Source organism: Falco rusticolus, chromosome 7, assembly GCF_015220075.1.
Source record: "Falco rusticolus isolate bFalRus1 chromosome 7, bFalRus1.pri, whole genome shotgun sequence".
In the NCBI taxonomy this organism is placed as follows: Eukaryota; Metazoa; Chordata; class Aves; order Falconiformes; family Falconidae; genus Falco; species Falco rusticolus.
Window position 1 is genome coordinate 72,399,082 of NC_051193.1, and position 19,391 is coordinate 72,418,472.

General features: G+C 46.5%; 1 protein-coding gene across 5 annotated transcripts in view; it reads left to right on the forward strand.

Annotated features, from left to right (window-relative positions):
* Positions 1-19,391, forward strand: part of MAPKBP1 (mitogen-activated protein kinase binding protein 1) — a 103,928-nt gene that overhangs the window by 58,448 nt on the left and 26,089 nt on the right. For 4 of the 5 annotated variants that reach the window (XM_037394569.1, XM_037394570.1, XM_037394572.1 and 1 more), the window contains exons 6-20: positions 37-207; positions 3,104-3,241; positions 4,073-4,255; positions 4,863-4,880; positions 5,419-5,579; positions 7,765-7,954; positions 8,920-9,066; positions 9,970-10,154; positions 10,264-10,355; positions 10,736-10,861; positions 12,592-12,662; positions 13,114-13,235; positions 14,298-14,373; positions 16,921-17,032; positions 17,617-17,680. In XM_037394569.1, coding sequence (XP_037250466.1) covers positions 37-207; positions 3,104-3,241; positions 4,073-4,255; positions 4,863-4,880; positions 5,419-5,579; positions 7,765-7,954; positions 8,920-9,066; positions 9,970-10,154; positions 10,264-10,355; positions 10,736-10,861; positions 12,592-12,662; positions 13,114-13,235; positions 14,298-14,373; positions 16,921-17,032; positions 17,617-17,680 — 1,856 coding nt within the window. The remainder of the gene's footprint in view (positions 1-36; positions 208-3,103; positions 3,242-4,072; positions 4,256-4,862; positions 4,881-5,418; positions 5,580-7,764; positions 7,955-8,919; positions 9,067-9,969; positions 10,155-10,263; positions 10,356-10,735; positions 10,862-12,591; positions 12,663-13,113; positions 13,236-14,297; positions 14,374-16,920; positions 17,033-17,616; positions 17,681-19,391) is intronic. The other variant, XM_037394571.1, reaches the window with a different exon arrangement.

Below are 19,391 nucleotides of genomic sequence, written 5' to 3' on the forward strand. Positions count from 1 at the left end.
ACATTTCCTGTTCTCTGTCTCCTCTCGCCCCCCCAGAGCGGGCACATGCCAGCAGTTCGCGTCTGGGATGTGGCTGAGCGAACCCAGGTGGCTGAGCTGCAGGAGCACAAGTACGGCGTGGCCTGTGTGGCCTTCTCCCCCAGCTCCAAGTACATTGTTTCGGTGGGCTACCAGCATGACATGATTGTCAATGTGTGGGCATGGAAGGTAAGTGCTCCTGGAGGTAGGGTGAACCCTGAGGTGCTACTAAATTTAAAAAAGCAGATAGTCTGACTGCAAATTACTTCATCTTGCTTTCTGCTTTATTTAAAAATTCTGTTGTTTGTTTTTTGACATTCATAGACACAGACAAGTTTGGACATGGAGAGAGCTATGGTCCCTTAGGGAAGGTCTGAGTCACTTCAGTGAAGGGATGTTCTTTATACTTGGGGACATGTGACATCTTGCTGTCCAGCCAGAGAAGCCTGGACCATGAAACCTTGTCAAAGCCTTATGCTCCTTCAGAAGCTTATTAAAAACTAATTTATGAGGTGGTTGAGGAAGGAAGCTCTCATCAGCCAGGGATTTCTTTTGTGGTTTAGTGGATGCTCTTGGCTTGTTTTGTTTTTGTTGTGCCAGGGGTTGTGGTACTTGGATCCCATCCGTGATGACTGAGAAGGGGAACATTGAGAAATCACAGTGTGTGAAAGCCAGTGGAGGTCACACTGTCTGCCACTGTGTTGGGGCAGCACTCTGTGGAAACAAAGCCCGTGTCATATCCTCTAGAAAACATTTAAGTGTGTGCTCTTTGTATATAAGAAAGGAAAAATTCATTGTCAGCAGGCTTGGAGTCTTCCGCATCAATAAACACTAAGCACTTATTCAGCCCCTGCTACCTCTTCAGGTGCTGTAACCCTCCCTAAAAGAGATGCGGCTTAAAAAAAACTTAAGTCCATCTGTGAAATCTCATGGGATCATAGAGTGGTTTGAGTTGGAAGGGACCTTAAAGACCACCTAGCTGCCACCCCCTGCCACGGGCAGGGTCACCTTCCACCAGCCGGGGTTGTCCCCAGCCCCGTCTAGACACTGCCAGGGATGGGGCACCCACAGCTGCTCTGGGCAACCTCTGCCAGTGCCTCATCGCCCTCACAGTGAAGAGTTTCTTCCTCCTATCTGATCTAAATCTGCTCTCTTTCAGTTTAAAACCATTGTCACTTGTCCTGTCACTACGCTCCCTGATAAGAGTCCCTCCCCATCCTTCCTGTAGACCCGCTTTAAGTACCGGAAGGCTGCTGTAAGGTCTCCCCGGCGCCTTCTCTTTTCTTGCAGCTTGTAAGTCTGTGCTCATTTAGTATGTTACTCTCTTCATCATGTTTCCGGTGTTGTAAGTTAAGATCTCGCTGTTAGTTCTCTCCTGCATGAGCTGAAGCTTGACCTTGCTATTTTTTCATCTAGCTGAACTGTGTAGTCATAATACATGTGTATGTCCATGTTGGAAACTGAGTGCTCAGCCTGTGGTTCTTTCTAGTGATGCAAACGAAGGTAGTAACTTGGAGGTGGTCATAATGCATGGCATCTGTGGGACAGTACTAGTAGCTTTGTTTTCCCTTGCTTATGCAGGTTTTTCTGTTCACTGTGATCCTGTTTATAGTTACGTCCATGAGAGCTTGTGAGGTGAGGACTATCGCACCCTTCTGCGCTGAAGAACACGCACTTTAAGCATACGCTCCAGGCTGTGACTATGGGGGGGGTCCAGCTAGACTTTATTTTGCAGGCTGGGCACCAAAACTAGAGGGGTTTTACCTGACCAAAGCCAAAGAAGAATAAGAGACCAAGATGTGAACACAGACCTCCTGAAGGACTTCCCTGTACTTCTAACCACAACCCTTCTTCTGTCTGCTGCTTTGATTTCCCTGTTTTTTCTGGCTGGGAGACTTACGCAGTCATTTGATTGTGATGGAAAAGAAAACCCCTGTTGTCTGTAGGGTCTCCTTGCTTCCCTAAAGAAAGGCCACAGCAATGATCCAGATGTGGAGGTCTGCAAGGGTCCTAAGCCTTTCTGTGTGCGTTGTCTTGAAAGAAGTTATGTTAATGTCTGTCCCCCTTGCTTTTTCCCCAGTCTGGATTGGGGGTCCCTCCATGGTCATGGTGCAGCAGCCTAGACTCCTCTGTTGCTGGTTTCTTCAGTTCTGTCAGCACACAGCCCGGTGGGCCCTTGGTTTGTGTGCTGAGGGCATTGCATTGGGAAGACCAGGAGCAGCCGAGTCCCTAGAAGGAAGGGTAAAAGAAAAGAGCGAGAATAAAAAGTGGCACGCTGCTGTCGATTGTGTGCTACGTGGTTGAAACCCCCCAGCAGGCTGAGGGGAAAACTTACTCTCACTTCTACCGATCCCTGGGGAAAGGCAGGGGGAGGAAAACTGAGCGTTGGTGGTGTGGACAGGGAGCTCCTGCCATCTGACTGTTCTACCTGGGCAGCATCTGTTCTTGTTTTTGGTCCCTCCCGTGTTCTTCCTCCTTTCCCAAACTCTTTGATGTTTTGAGGTGCACATTTGAGGCGTAGCAGATTTGGCTTTGTCCCTTCCAATACAGGCATGGTCTTTTTCTGTTTTGAGTCTTTCAGTAAAGCACCATGTCTTTAAAAAGAAGAGAGAATTTATGGAGGAACTGGTACCGTTTTCCCTGTGGAAAATACCTGTTCCCTATCTTGAGTGCCTTGCCCTTACTGCTGCCGGGAGGCTGGGAGAGCTCTTCCTCATGCTGGCTTACATCTGCTTTTGCTGTTTAGAAATGGAAATGGCTTTGCTCTGAGCTCCTGGTGACTGTGAAACCAATGTGTTTGTCATGGCTCAGACAGTAAGTTCCTGCAGGCGCTAGTGCCTGCTGGTTTGTTCTCGATCCCAGTCAATGTGGAAGTGGAGCTGAATGTAAATGTGAATTGTACTATCTGCCAGATCAGTGCTCCCAGCTGATGCTGGGGAGGTTGCATTCAGGGGTGAACGAAAAATAGTTTGAGCCTCGTCTTTTCCCTGCTGTGGTGCTTGTACTGGATATATGCCTGCAATTGAAATAAGTTCCTTTGCTTCTGAACAAAGAAATTAAGCTATCTAAACGATTATGTTTCCAGAAAAACATTGTAGTGGCAGCCAACAAAGTCTCAAGTAAAGTGACAGCTGTGTCATTCTCGGAGGACTGCAGTTACTTTGTCACTGCTGGAAATCGACACGTCAAGTTCTGGTACCTGGATGACAGCAAAACCTCCAAGGTGAGAGAAGGTGCATCAAGGCCAAGCTGTGGGCAGATATTTCCATCTTGCAGCAGGGTGGATTTTGCCCCAGTGAGCTGTGGGAAGTGGGAACCCTTTGATTTTGCTGGGATCCAAGTTTAGCCCTCCACCCCAGGCTCTTGAGTCTCAGTCTCATGGGCTGGTAGCACCAAACAGCACCAAAAGCTTGTCTTACCCTGCACTAAGGTAGGGGCATGGCTCCTGGGGTTGTATAGCAGCATGCTGCTTCTTTAGTAGTCACATGTACTGAAGGATCAAAAAAACCTAGAGAAGAGCTGCAGTCACTGAACTCCTTGGAGCGCAGAGGTGGGAGAGCTGTTTGATGCTGGTATGAGCATCTCAAAAGGTCGTCAGTGTTACTTTGAAGTGTCAACTGACATTTTTAAACTTTTTAGCTGTTCTGTTCTTCTCCAGGGGACAGGATCCACATATGATAATTTTAATGTGTGCTTGTGAGCAGGTGTTCCTACTTCATGCTTGGACGCTGCTTTGGCGCTTGGTATAAATCACAGATTGGCCATGGAAAGGTTGTTCTTCCAGTGATTGATCTGCTCTCTCTGGGTCATACGTTTGGATGCACAGTTTCGGTGGCACTGATAGTGTTCTGTTCTACTCACGTGCTAATACTGATGGTCCCAGTACACTATGCAGCCAGTGGGTCTGCAGCAAGTAAAACATGTCCCTGCCTCTCCTTGTAGGCTGTTTGCAGTTCTCTTTCTTTGAGGTGCTTCAGCACTCAAGGCTTGATGTCCTAAAAAATGTCTGTCTGCCTGGAGTGCCTTACTCTAACAAACTGTTTTTTGTTGGTAGGTCAATGCCACAGTCCCCTTGCTAGGTCGCTCGGGATTGCTTGGAGAACTGAGGAACAACTTCTTTGCGGACGTGGCTTGTGGAAGGGGCAAAAAAGCTGACAGCACCTTCTGTATCACATCCTCAGGCCTGCTCTGTGAATTCAATGAAAAAAGGCTGCTAGACAAGTGGGTGGAGCTGAGGGTGAGTGTTACGTTCTCCTGTCCTGCAGTATTTGTGCCTGTTGAAGCAGAGCAGGAGCAACAAATAATAAGGGTTTTGGAGCGCAAGCTGGACGCCAGCAGTGAAAATCATTGGGCCTCTGCCACTCTGTGATTTAACCTGGAAGGACAGGTAAAAATAGCATTGCTTCTTGGCAGAGGGGTTGTATTAATCGCTGAGGCTCTTTCATTCTCAAGCCTCACTGTTACAGCTACTGCTCTTCTGGCAAAGCAATGTCCTCATGCAGCTTTGGCAACCCCCGCGTTGTCCCTCCTGGATTGGCCTGGACAAATAGGGGTTTTAGAAGGATTCTGATTTCTGCCCACTCTGCAGTGTCATATTTGGCTTATGCATCTCAAACACAGGTTCCCAAGGCTGGTTTGGCTATTCTAAACCACCAGCTTGGCCCATAGTTGGAATTTGATCATGTTTATTTTCCTTTCAATTGAATGTAAGGTGCCCACTTGAAAGGATTCAGCGTATTAAAATCAAGGTAAAAAAATCTTTCCATGCTTTCACTCAAGTGAAATGCCTCTTCTTTTCTTTCCTTTCCTTTCATCCCTAATATCTGCCTTTTACTCTCGCTCAGAATACAGACAGCTTCACAGTAAGTTGGAAAAAAGTTTTGCATTGAACTCATCTCCTTATCACCACACTCCATTTTGTACCATTTTCTGCCATTTGTACAGATCCCAATGGGAGGGGAAGAAAATCCATTTATTTTTTTTCCTTATCGCCTTGTGAGAGGTAATGTATTGGCATGCTAGTGGAGGGTGAGGTGCTGCTTGCCTGCCAGTGGTGTTGAATGTCACAGAGGAACAAAAAAACATTTTTGCATCTTTGAGTAAGGCTCAGCTGGAGCAAATATGTAGCTCTGCTGACGTCCTACCACAGTGGGTGGCAGAGGAGGTGGGCTTTTTCCTTAACCACTTGGAATCTGCAGTGGACCTTGGCTGGGAAGTTCCTCGGAAAGGAAAAATGGATTTTTAAGCTTTTTCTTACTCCCAGGGCTCGACTTCACTTCAGCTCTTCTGATCATGACTCCTTTGTCTGTCAGTTTGCTGTTCTCCCTGTTGTGTGTCCGGTGACCTTTGAAGCGAGAGCGCATTGCTTATTCGCCTTCTTGTCTGCTGTGTCCTCCTCAGACCACTGTGGCAAACTGCATCTCTGTGAATCAGGACTACGTCTTCTGTGGCTGTGCTGACGGCACCGTGCGGATTTTTAACCCTCTGAACCTTCACTTTGTCACCACGCTGCCAAAGCCGCACTTCCTGGGGACAGACATCGCGAGTGTCACCGAGGCCAGGTACCGTGGAGAGGGTGGAAGGGAGCAAGGCAGGCTTGTGGGGTTTAGAACTCATCCTTGGACCTTTGTCATCTGGAGTGTGCTCTTCCCATGGATTTACACTGGCAGCCTGTTGCAGAGCTGCGTGGCCGCAGCCTTGCCTTGTGCAGCTGGGCTACAGCCCAGAGCTGGTGGCTGCACTGCACAGCACGTCTCGCCCCTCATCTCCCTGGGCTTGCTCAGGTCTGGGGGCTTTTGTCGTTAGTTGCTACGAGCAAGCGGGCAGAGGGCACAGGATGCTGTGGCACACTTCAGTCATCCCTGTACCCTGGCACATCCTTTGCTTATCACTGGTGAGGGTTGAAGACTTTCCTCCGTACCACTATAATGACATTGCTAAGAGATGCCCAGGCTCCCACAGGGCATTTCTTCGAAGTCTCCCTTGCAATCTTTTACAGACCTAAATCTGCTATTGTCTGTAGTTTTTCCTCTCCCTCAATCTTGTGCCTTCTTGTCTTGATTTCCTACCTTGTTTCAGTATCTTCTGCCTTGGCCCTCTATTTCTCACCACCTGAGGTGGGTGATGTGATTTCTGTACAGTTCTATCTGCTAGCTTGTGGAGGCTTATGCTAGCGAGAACCCTTCCTGTGTGGCTGTTTGCCAGTCCTGATTGGAGCCTTTCCCAGTCGTCTTCCGTTGCTCTCTTTCACTTCTGTCACTAGTGGGGAAAGAAATCCAAAGGTGTGTGAATCCATCAGCCATCATTCCACTGCATATATGGAGTGCCCACATCTACAGATACATACTCCTTTGGGGGTTTGGTTGTTTGTCTGTCTTTTCCCCTTGTATCTCAACAGGTTTTCTCTAAACTTTTCTTGGGGATTTGAGGTAAAGGTTCAAACAGTGCACTGTGTAGTTCTTCTCCAGAAGAGGGGAGCTGGAAGAGGAACTCTCTTGATTTAAAACATTACTGGTTTCTGGTAGTGCTGAAGTCAAGCAGTTTTGTGTATGGACCCCTTAAAAATACTCCCTGCTGCTGTCACGCATCAGTCAAGCAGAAATATTCATGTGATTCTTAAACATGCATTTCTAGTGCTGATTACAATCTTAACAATTTTTTTTTAATTGCTTCCAAAGAAGCTTGAGAATACAGGACGACTCATACTCCCATGCATGCCAGAAGCTCTCTGTGGGATGCCACTTGCCTGCAGTGAACTGCCTACAACTATATCAATGATGACTTGATTTTTTGATAGGACCTGGCCTGCATTCTTCTAGCCCTCAAAGCTTTGCACTTGCAGAAGCAGGGCTCCCATTGTCTGGTGTGCTATGTCCACTTTGGCCCTTACCCCTGCACCTCCATCAGTCCTTCTAAATTACCTGCTTTCAACACCCTGGTGTTCTAGCTATAATTGCCTTATCGATATCATTACAGCATTGTGGCATAACTGTGTTCACCTCAGGTCAAGAGAGCAGCTCCTTTACATGCATGGCAGGAGGACTTAACAGAGACTTACTTCTTCCCTGGAGAGGAGATACAGGGTTTGCATGGCGTGATCATGGTCTGACCTGGGGAAAGAGGTGTTTCCTTGTTCTGCAGAATTCCTCTGCTTTTAAGTTTGCATCGGAGAGCTTGCCTGTCTAGCAAGGACTGTGCCCATCCGCAGTTGCCCATCTTGGGAGCAGCATCAAGCTGGCCTGTGTGGGGCAGGGGTGGAAGGGAGTCATGCCAGAGAAGTGGCCGCTGAAATGGATTGTTCCTTTGTCCCTTGTGCTGGTGCTGCAGGACTGCCCTTCCTGCAATCGGTAAACGAAATACAGTACCCACCAAAAGATGATCCTCCCGCTCCCCTTTGTTTTGAGATTGACTTGGATTTTGCCACCTGGCTATGCAGGGGTAAATGGTGATGATCTCCAGGGATGATCAAGTGTCCCATCTGGTTGTTCTTCAGGGAAAGCCTGCCACCTGCCTGTGGTGAACCCTTGAGCTGAATAGCAAAGAGAATGACGTTTGCCATGGGACTTTCAGGCTTCTTTTGGGACTCTGGTTGTTCAAGAGATGAGTCTTCCCAGCCAGTGACTCTCTCTACTGATACATGCCACAGAGCTAGTGCCCTGTAGGGAATCTGAGCTCTCATGCTTTACCTCCTTGCTCTGACCCCAAGAGAGCACAAGTTAACTGGGCTGTTGTTCTCTCTTTGTGCAGTCGTCTTTTCTCTGGTGTGGCTGATGCAAAGTATCCAGACACGATTGCCTTGACATTTGACGCCACCAACCAGTGGCTTTCCTGTGTATACAATGACCACAGCCTGTATGTGTGGGATGTCAAAGACCCGAAGAAAGTAGGCAAGGTGTACTCCGCTTTGTACCACTCTTCCTGCGTGTGGAACATTGAGGTATGTTGTCTGCAGACAAGCGTTGGATTGTGAGTTGCAGCTGAGGAAGTCATCCGAAGAGCTGCTAAACTTGAATGCAAACACTTACTGCAGAGAGAAAGAATTGACTCAGGCTTCCTCCTGTGGTTAGTGTGGTTGCTGCGGGGCTTGGGTTGGAGCTGGGAACAGTTCTCTGGCTGCACTTGCAGTGGCTGACGAAGTGTGTTAGATGCAGTGTGTTACTGGGAACAAAATGTCTTACCATTAAAGGGTGAGAGGTGGGAAGAGGAGCAGAACTGGGCAAAGCTGAATGTAGGGGCTCCCAAAAGATTGGTTTAGGTCTGTGGTGAGCAAGTGCTCCACAGTCAAAGGAATAAAACAAGTGGTAAGATTTCAACTTGGATCCTTCTTAACCTGTTTACCAGGACATCTGGAATTAGCCTCTCAAATGGCTGTCATCTTCCAGTCTGACTAGTTGACTTTCCCTCGGAGGGATGCAAAGGTTGTATAGGAAACAGTGTAATTGTTAATAAGTTGAAATATGTCCAACAGTGGTCAGGAAAGGGGGAAGTGGAAAGAAAGTGGGAAGAGGTTGAGGACTCTTCTTGTAATTATTTGTTAATTACACATCACCCGTTTCTTCTGGATTATATATCAACAGTAGAGATGAAAGTTGAAAACAGTGCAAGGTTGTTGCGTGGTCTTTGAGGTGCTCTTTGAACTATTAGAAACAAAGGGTGCTGACTTGTTGCGCACTACTTAAGGGGATGTTATGCATTCAGGGAAGCACAGTGAGCATTTGTTTGAAGTGGATATGAAGCTCTGGTCTGCAAACAGGTTTTCATTAGGAGAATGGGCTGGCTCCTGCCTTTACACAGCAGAGAGGACAGTCCTTTTATCTCATTCTGTTTTGAAACTTGCTAGCAGTGTCTAGGAAGCCAGGTGCCAGGCAGCCTTACTCAGGGGTTGATTTTACCTGCCCTTAGATGTATCCGGAGGTGAAGGACAACAATCAGTCGTGCCTTCCCCCTGGTTCCTTCATCACCTGCTCCTCTGACAACACCATTCGTCTGTGGAACACTGAAAGCTCCAACATTCATGGCACAGCCCTGCACCGCAACATCCTCAGCAATGTAAGATCCTCAGTTTTGATCACCTCCTTGCCCCTGCTCTTCCTCATGCACAGGTATTCCCAAGTTAAGGCCCAAACTTCTTTGGATCTCTTAAGTCAACACAAGCTTCTCTGTAAACAGAGCACAAGTCTGGTATGAACCTGAAGAAATATGAAAGGAGTATCAGGTGGAAAGACAGTTTGTCTGAAATGGTCCTGGGAACTACTGCTTTTTCCATAAACGGCCCAAGGATTTGCCAAGCTTAGTGTCTTCCAAAATGGTTCATATTGTCCAGGAAAGCTGTTGCTCTTTCTCCATCTCTGTAATGTGTAAGCACTTTAAGTTTTGTTTGGAAAAAGTGTATTAAACGAGGCAGAGGTTTGGGAGAACTGAATGAGAAACTTCTTACACTCTCTTCATGTATGTAAGAGTGTACACTGAACAGTGATTCCTTAGAGATGTTTTCTTCCATTCTCAGTTGTGTTGGAAGATCCATGGGCACAGCAGCCCTGACCTGCCCCTTCTCAGCAATCTGCTATGTGGAAAAAAGCCTCCTGCTTTTTCTGCCCCTGCTTGAGAGGCATGGGCTGACTTGGATGATCCCTCGAAGTCTATCTGATCCCTGCTGTGTCCCCTACTACTTTGTAATCACTAGTACCAGAGCTTGTCTGTTGTGCGGGAGATGCTGTTAGTGTCTAGCTTGAAGGGAAATCTTTTGCAAAGGATGATCATGAGACACAGTTGTGAAACTTTCATCCTACAGTATGAAGGGGCTGAGTGCTTGATCCTAGCTAAAAGATCCCATCAATTACAGCATTACTGCCAGTGAAGTGTATGTGTTGGCCAGGAGCCCAGTTTCTAAGGCAGATGCTCACTTCAATATTTTGTAGCTGGTTAGTATTTGTGCGTGTATTGTATTCCCAGGACTTGATGAAAATCATCTATGTAGATGACAACACTCAGGTACTTCTGGACACTGATTACAACTCAGCAGGAAGCGCAGACAAAGCTGATGCACAAGTGATGGATACAAAGGTGGGAATACGCACTGTCTGTGTCAGTCCCAGCGGGGAGCACCTGGCCTCAGGGGACAGGATAGGCACTCTCAGGTAATCCCATAGAGCTTCTGGTGCAGACTGCAGGCTGGGCAGGCGTGAGAATCAAAACCAGGCCTTGCTAATTATTAATAAACGTACTGAAATCAGTGTTGTGTCTTAGGATATATGAATTGCAGTCTCTGAGGGAAATGCTGAAGGTGGAAGCCCATGACTCTGAGATCCTATGTCTGGAGTACTCCAAACCTGACACAGGTGAATGCAGTGGAGCTTCTTCCCTTTTGCTTATGAATGTAGTGTTGAACAAGTCAGAATGTCCAGCCTTTGTATGTCAATACTTTGTGGTGAGCTGCTCCGGCATTTCAGAGCAGGCTTGTAGCATTGGACCAGTAGAGCCAGCCTTCAAAAAAGGCTTCTTTCTCATACTTTTCCTTGGAATATTAGAGGTTGAGATTGAAACTACTTCTGTTATTATAGTGCGAAATCCAGGGGTGTTCCTTTCTGTCCATTCATGTAGTTAGCTGCAGTATAATGTTTTTGTCCCTGGGATGACTTGAGAATCTGTTTTAAAATAGTGACTGAAGAGCAGATGACTTTTTAGTAATGGTCTTGCACTCTTTTTAACTTCCTGCCAGGCTTAAAGCTCTTAGCCTCAGCCAGTCGGGATAGATTGATTCATGTTCTGGATGCTGGAAAGGACTACAGCCTGCAGCAGACCCTGGATGAACATTCTTCTTCTATCACTGCTGTGAAGTTTGCAGGTAGAGAATCATGGCCTCCCTCCAAAGCTGGATTTGAGCACTGCTCTTTCCCCAGTGTGCCTGTCAAGTAATTTTAACTGCTTAAATGCCGGGATACGCCAGGCTGAAGCTGCAGCTGCTTTTTTGTCATCTTCTGTAGCTGCAGTCTTAACAGAAGGTGGTATTTGGCGATACTCACCGCCTTTTCCCTTTTGCTTTTTTCTCCTTTCCTTCTTCCCCACTCAAAAAACCTCTCCTGATTGAAGCCCTCAACATGTCTTTGGGAAGCTGTTTTCTGTAATGATTTAGTCCCTTTAGCTGATGTCAGATGGCTATACGCTGTTCTTGGTGAGGAGAACTGTGGAACAGTCATCCTCCAAAACAAGTCCCCAAACCCATAAAAAATGTTTTGGGATTAACTAGTCACAAATAAATTTGTCATTGCAAACTGGTGTAAGACTTTGCATTCACATAACGGAGCACATTGCATCCCCGGCCCTCGGTCACTGCTGGTGCTCAGACGACAGCGCAGTGTGTTGTGCTGTTGTTGGAGAGCAACAGGAGTTGGCCGCTCTGCAGGGGGAACCAGTAGCTGCGGGTGGCAGGAGGGCAGAAAGAGGTAGTGGCATCACTGGTGATGGGGAAGTCCCGCAGTGTGTGGATGTGGTGGGACAGATCAAGGCCAGTGACGGTAACTAGACCCAGCCGGTAGTCCTGATCACCAGCCAAACCCACAGTGGTAAGGCAGGTCAGCAAGTCAAGGTCAGGATCAGTCTGGAGACAGCGAGCAGCGTCAGCCACAGTTTGGTGCCTGCCAGGCAAGCCCATGGCAGCGAGGCAGGTTCAAGTTGGGAACCTGAGTCCATGGGTCAAGGTCAGGATTTGGATCAGCGGGGTACGTGGCCAGGCACAGGTGTGGCTGCAGCGCTGCTGTGCTGTAGCTCAAGTTGGTCTTCAAGGATGAGAACCTCAGCTTGGAAGTAGCTCCCAAGTGAAAAGACCTGGCTGCAGCTTCATAGCAGAGGCTCTATGAAGCCACTGTGAGGCTTTTTCAAGTTATCTTCTCAAGGAGCTCCAAGGCCAGCAAAAGTTCCTCTTGGCAGGTGTCTCTGTTGGTGACCTGGCCTGGAACGCCGCCAGCCCAGCTCCTAGGAGGGAGCTGCACTCGGGGCCCGCCAGCAAAGCCTTTGTGCTGCTCTGGGAGCGAAGCGTGGTTGTGCTCGAAGTGGGTGCTGTTCAACTGGGCTCCGGGGGTGCTGGATCCCTTTTCATTATGTGGGGCTGTATCAGGTGTTGCTTTGCTGAAGGAGCATGTTGGGTACAAAAGAACGCTAAGGGGAGAGGGGAAGCTCGACCCTGCAGTAAGGAAGGGCAGCGAGAAACATGTGACTGAGGACTGGAAAGTGCCTATTGCCCGTTTTCAGCTCATACGGAGTGTGAACTTGTCACACTGCTGCAGAGTGCTGTGGCACGTAGGGAATAAGCACGTGAGCATGCTGTTGAGGGAGAAGACAGTTATACCCTAATCTGTTGTTGTAAAGCCTCTCCACTAATGCCTTGTGCACTCGGAGCATTAACAAATGCTGTCCCAGAGAAGGGGCTGGTGTTTCACTGCAGCACCCTGCTGCTTAGGCAAGAGTCAGTCTTAGCTAATCAGGACTGGAATAAATGGGCAGTGGTATAAATGAAACTTTTCCTGCACCTTGCGTCTGTGTTTATCTTCTGATCGGCTCCTGCTTTTTTTGTTCCAGCCAATGATGGGAAAGTGCGAATGATAAGCTGTGGGGCAGACAAGAGCATCTACTTCCGTACTGCGCAGAAGGTAAGCTTATTAAAGCTTTTTTGTGTGCTTTTTAAAAAATAATCTCTCCACAAAGGAAGCACTTTAAAGAGTGATAGCAGTTTTGTCTGAGCTTGTTGCTGTTTCAGCCTCAGTGTCTCCCACTGACTCAATGCAAGAGATTACATTCAGAGAACCAGTTCTGTGAAGCGTGCGGCTGCTCCCATCCTGACCTCTTGCAGCTAGATGCAAAGCAGAGAACCGTTAGGATATCTGCTTTGCTTTTGCTGCCAGGGCTGTTGTGAGGAGTCGTGTAAGACTGTGGGCTGGAGGGAGGAATTCATTGTGCCTCCAGTCCCAGGGGCTCCCAGCAGACCTGGTTAGTGGGAAGGGCTGGTTTGTGCTGCCTGTGTGAGAAGACTCGTCCGTGTTTAGAAGTGTTTGGTAATGGGTTAACTACTTGATTTTGACACAGTCTTTACCCACTGCTTAGACAGGAGAAGGGGTTCAGTTTACCCGAACACATCACATTGTTAGGAAGACCACTCTGTATGACATGGATGTAGACCCCAGCTGGAAGTACGCAGCCATTGGATGCCAGGATCGTAACATCAGGTTAGTTTACTTCTTGCCTTAAAATTATTTTTACAGTTATAAATGAGTTGGCTAAGGCAGCCCCACCCATCCCCATCATTGTTCCTCTAAGTTCTTTGACACAGCATTTTCAGACAGATCTGAGGCCACACCTCACACTGTGAGGTTGAACTCTGCCTTTCCCTTCGCTGATAAAAGGCTGTGGATACATGCAAGTGCCCATGGGACTCTGGGCTTCTCCCTGGGTGGCTCTGCAGAGCTCAGCCTTTCTATTGGGAGAGCAAGTGTGCCTGCCTTGGCACCTCATTGATGTGTGGGGCAAGAACTGCTGTGCTGTGGTAATTTTTGCTTTCAAAGATACGTCCAGTGAGAAGCTGTGAGGTCCTGTAGGAGCTTAAAATGGAGCTAGTTGTGACTGTCTTTGGACAAGTGGAATCCATTCTCTGCTTCCTTTCTATCCATTTCTTGAATCTGTCTACTTCTACCTTCAAAGCAAAGGAGACTCTCTGTAGTTGTGTGTCGTCTCCTGTTATATCTGGGTGAGAGTTTTGGTCCTACATAAATACCACTGCTGAATGTGATTTGGTTTTGTATTTTACTGTAAATAAAAGGTTTCGCTCTCTTAACCCTTTCCTTCGGTATGAAGGAGTCACAGGTATTTTTGTAGCAGGGAGGACTGACTGAAGCATATTAAGAGCCGTGCCCACTACGTAACTGTTAGGCATTACAAGGCATGGCAAGGTTTTCTCCTTCCCATTTGATCTCTCCTTTGGTGCCGTGATGCTATACTTGTTTTCAATTATCAGCTTGAGAATTAAGCCTCAATTGTAATTCAGTTAATCTGCTTGATAACATGTCATCCAGTCTTGGGCTTCTACGTTACTGTCAGGGTTGTTTGTTGAATCATGTAAATGGTCGGTGGTTATAGTTCATAGAGATCATTTCTCCACTTCCTGTGGCTTGGCCACGTCCCCGTGTCTCACGTGGAATGAGGGACAGAAAGAGGAAGGGACCCTGGTGATAAGAGACACAGAGCAGTACCTGGGCAAAATGAACAATGTTGTCCTATGTTGTACCCCTCAGGGTTTTCAACATCAGCAGTGGGAAGCAGAAGAAGCTTTACAAGGGATCCCAAGGTGAAGATGGCACTCTCATCAAGGTAGGCTGTTTCCCTGTTTCCCCAGCTCTTCTGAATGCAGCTCAGGGCTAAGAAAATGAAATACAAATCTGAATACATAACTTTTTTAAATTATTTTATTTTTTTCCCCTCTTGCTCGGTACTTTGTCCCTTATCCTGCTGCTGCTTCCTCCTCCCTCCATCCTTCGGGGCTGATAAGGTATTTGGTTCCGTCATGCTAAAACAGGAAAAAAGTCAATGCTGAAGCTGACACGTAACTTCCCTGCCTGTCCTGTTTCTGAAGTGAGGCACAGGCCCATGCTGTAGAAGCTAGTAGAACTGAAACAGTATCAGTCAGGAGAGGATTTAGTCCACTCACTTTAATACTTTCCTTTCTGCTCCAGAGAGCTCATTGTGGCTTTTTTGACTGTTTTTGTTACAGTCTTTAAGGTGGAGTTGCCTGTTGATCAGTGTTTGAGAAATCTGTGATTTTCAGAGGGCAAATACATGTGAAACTGTTTGAGTTGATGAAAATAAGTAGCTTCTGCCCTGAAGAGCCTGTACTCTTTGGATGTTGGAGTGCTGGCCAAGCCTGGTACTGCTTAGAGAGGTTCTGTTCATGTTTCACACCTGCTGAGGGCATCCTGGCCCTGGGGGAGGGGAGCATGCCTGCTTCTGCCACGGTCCGGGCTTGCCCTGGTGAACCAGGTGTCTTCAAGATTCAGCATTAAGAGTGATGCCAGCACGTTGGGATGTGGAAGAAATGCATTCTTGTCTTTAAAGGGGGAAGACCAATTGACACAACCAAAATATCTCTCAAGTTGCCAAACAAGCTTCTTCATTGTATTTGTTTTCACTGATAATTTTTCTACTTTTTAAACCAAATATTTCTGTTCAGCTGCACAGGCTGGCAGTATTATTATTAAGGGCTGGAAGGCATGTCCTGTGAGGAGCGGCTGCGCACTCTGGGCTTGTCTGGTTTGGAGAGAAGGATGCTGAGGGACGACCCCGCTGCTCTCTGCAGCTTCCTGGGGAGGGGACGTGGAGAGGGAGGTGCTGAGCGCCTCTCCCTGGTACCCAGGGACAGGATGCCTGGGGAGGGATCAAAGCTGCGCCAGGGGAGGTTTAGACTGGCCATGAGGAAGCACTTCTTTCCCGAGAGGGTGGTCAGGCCCTGGAACAGGCCTCCTGGAGAGGCGGACGATGCCCCAAGCCTGTCAGCGTTTAGGAGGCATTTGGACGATGCCCTTAATAACATGCTTCAACCTGGTCAGCCCGGAACCGGTCAGGCCCTTGGACTAGATGATCATTTTAGGTCCCTTCCAACTGAAATAGTTTAGTCTAGTCTGTTACTGATGGATGTAAATAACTGGGCAAAAAGAGAGAGGAAGGCAAACAGCTTTGTTCAGTGTCACCTCTTCTGTTTTACAGAGAAAGGTAAGTTCTCTTTCTCTTTGGCCATCATAATTCCTACAAAGTTTTTTATAAGTCAAAATAATGAAAATGGTACACTTTATTACTGGTAAGCTTGGGTGCTTGATTATATCTTTCGCAGACCACAAACCATGAAATGTTGCTGTGAGCTGGATTTTTCGTTTTTAATATGTTTTATGGTTTTGGTTTTTTTCATGTGTGGTTCAAGTGGGGAGTCTCAATTATTTTTAATGTTGCTTTGCTCATTTTTAGGACAATTATGTAACCAAGGGATTATGGTTGTCTCTGGGATTTAAATCTTCTGATTTCTGAGTTCATAATATACATTGCAATTTAACAAGTAGAACTCAGTGACATTGGAAGCAAAAGACACTTCAACAAAATAAACATAGCCAAATAAATTTATCATTATTTAAATAACACATCTCCCTCAAAACCCAGACACTTTCACTCTCAGTTCCTTGAAGTTCTACAAAGGACAAAGCAGGACATTTAGTGACAGCAGCTGTATTTGCTGTGTAGTGCTGCTATAGACCTAGCAAGGGATTCAGGGGGGGTTTATGTTTGATCCAAGATAAAGCCACAAATGGGCACATATGAAAAAAAACCAACAAAAAACCAACCAACCCAAAAATGGGAGTTGCAAATGCTGAAGATTTGACAGCATTGTTATCAAAGACAATTTCTCAGCAGTGTTGAGTTCTTTTTCAGTTTCTCTCTTCGAGATTTGAGTCTTTTAATATCTCCCTTTGTCAGCTCTCTTTTTTTTTTTGGAGGGTGTGTTTTGGGGTGTGTGTGTGTGTTATTTTATTTTGATCTTAAGATAGACGAAAAGAAGACCCCAGTGGTTAAAAAGGAGGTAGGAGAGAGAGGTATAAGCCTGTCCTTTGGTGATGGTGCCTCCAGAGTCATGAAGGCATTTGATCTAAGTGCCTTTAGTCTTTGATTGGGTTGCAGATAATTTTAGTAGTTTAGTCACGTTGGAGATTTGTCGAGGCATGCTGGATAACCTGGTACTCAGTTGAGTCCTGTGGGAGCTACTTGCTTTTTATTCTGTTAACTACTATGACTGTCTTGGGTATCCTGGACCACTTTCTTGCAGTCTGAAGGCACTTTCTTACCAGATCTTTGCACTTCTCTTGCCTCCTAAACCAGGTGCAAACAGATCCCTCTGGTCTTTATATTGCAACCAGTTGTTCTGACAAGAATCTCTCCATATTTGATTTCTATTCTGGCGAGTGTGTTGCAACCATGTATGGACATTCAGGTAAGGCACGTAAACTTCTGGAAATGCATTTTTTTCTGCTATGACTATATAGTAGGGTCTGATACTAGTCAAAGCTTTCTGAAGGTTCCTCCCCACCAGAGTTTACCCAGTGGGTATTTTGCAGTAGGTTATAGTTGGATGAAGTTGTAATAGCTTATTTCATTGCAATTTCAACTTTTTTCAGACTGCATTTTGCATTGTAAAATACAAGCACACGCATGCCTGTCAGGCCATGTATTTGTTTATGCAGTTTCTCCAATAGCCTAAAAGGTGGTCTGTGTTCTTTCAGCATATATTAAGTTTCATTAGATACACCCTCAGCTCCTACCGTGCATGGGCTATTCTATTATAGGCAAAAAGAGACTTCAGTCTTCCTGCTTATTTTGCTGTGGTATACCCTTTCCACGTCAAGCCTAGATTCGTTGTTAAATGGCGTTGGCTTTAATCAGGATTCAAATTACTGAGCACAGATAGGCTATTTGGCTAATGATCTCTTCTGTCAGTTGGAATAATTCAGGGAAGGTTTTCCTTTTTTTTTTTTCTTTTATTTTTTTTTTTTCTTTCTTGTGCTTTATTCCACACAGAGATTGTAACTGGGATGAAATTCAGTAATGACTGCAAACACCTGATCTCTGTTTCTGGTGACAGGTAAGAGCGGTTTGCTTGTTTGTGATATCAACTCATGCCATTTCACACTGGATTTAATGTGTGTCCTGAAGGAAGGCAGAATTATTTTCTTTTTTTAATGAGGAATGCTTTATGAATTTCAAATCAGCCTCAGAGCTTTCCGCATCCTAAATGTGCTGTTGGCAAAGCTCACAAAGCTTATATTATCCTTCCCTGGAAGGAGACGCCTGGGTGAAGTACTTCCCTTGTGGTTTGCTGAGCATGGGTGCTATTCCCTGCTGGAAAGGAGACAGGGAGGTGGCCTGTTTCCTCACTAGCCTTCAGGGCTGTGATGTAAGGCAGATTGTGACATTCTGGCCAGTGGTGCCAGAACGTTGTCTTGCAGCACTCCTGTTGGTGAGGTTTTACCAGGCAAGTGAGTCTGTCTAGCAGCAGCAGGGCTGGCCTGTCCCAGCTCTTTGCTCCAGTCCCTGTGGTCCTCTTCCCCACTCCCCGCCATCAGCTGTGCTGCAGGGCTGACCCTCATAAGCCGATTCAGGTCCCTACCTCAGCACCCCTTCCCAGCTGAGTTTTGTGCTGATTCGGTGAGCCAAATCAGCTGGCCAAAAGCTCAAGTAATCACTAGACTGAGCCCAAGGGGAAAAAGAGACTATATGCCTAATACGATGATTGCAGAGGTGAATGGACCCACTGCTTCTGGGATCAGTGAATGCTTAAGTCAGCTGAACTGAATAAAATTTTCCCTTTGAGAAAGATGGTTCCTGGAGTGCGATTTGAAGGCCAGAGCAACCCAGATTCTCTTTTTCTCTTTTCTATTAATAAAGCACAAGTGAACTGGCAAAAGAGTTTTAGAGGGTGAGTTGTTAGAGAAAATACAATATATCACCTTAAATCATATCAGTTGGGTTTTTTATGTCTTTCAGTAAAAAATAAATAATCTAGTTTTTCTCTTTCTTTACCTTTCATGTGTGTAAATAGATTAGGGGAGAAGCTTCTGAAGAGAGAGTTCTTTTGTTGTGGATTCCTCATAAATTCCAGAAACATGGAAGATATGAGGTCCCGGTGAAGCTTGTAACTTGGTACAATGTTCACTCGTTGGCGGGCGCAAAAGGGTCATTTTCTTCACTGAGGGTGTGGAGGAGATGGGTGAGAAATGAGGAAAGGATTTGTGAAGAACTTTGCCATAAGGAGATGAGAAAGCATGTTTTTCAAAGGGGAACGGGGGAAATAGTCTGTTCACACACAGCAGCATGTGCAAAGAATTAAGCTGAGAATAGAAAGAAAAACGGGAGTGAGGAAGGGCACAAGGAATGGGACACCCATGAGAGAAAAGTATTGCAAGGGGAGAAAAAAAAAAGGCAGCAAAAGGGGTAGGTGGGAGAGTGCTTCTGTAGAGCTCTGCATTGGATGCTGATGTATTGACAAGTTCGGGCTGTTTGCTGCTTATCTCTAGGCTTTGTAGCTGTGAGGGCGGGATAAGTGAACAAGCCAGATTTGCTTTCTGAACTTTGTTTCCTGCTTTTCAGTATTTTCTCAGTTGCAGTTAAGCTGGAGAGAGCTGCTGCTTGAGGGGAGGCAGCTGGCTGGGAAGCTGAGGCAGGAGGATGACAGCATGTTCGCTGCTGATGGGCAGCATCTGTGTGTGACTTCAGGAGCTGGAGTGACACTCCAGAGCTTTGTCACAAAGACAGTGGTGCTGGGGGCAAGAAGGGAATTTTTAGATTTTCATTAA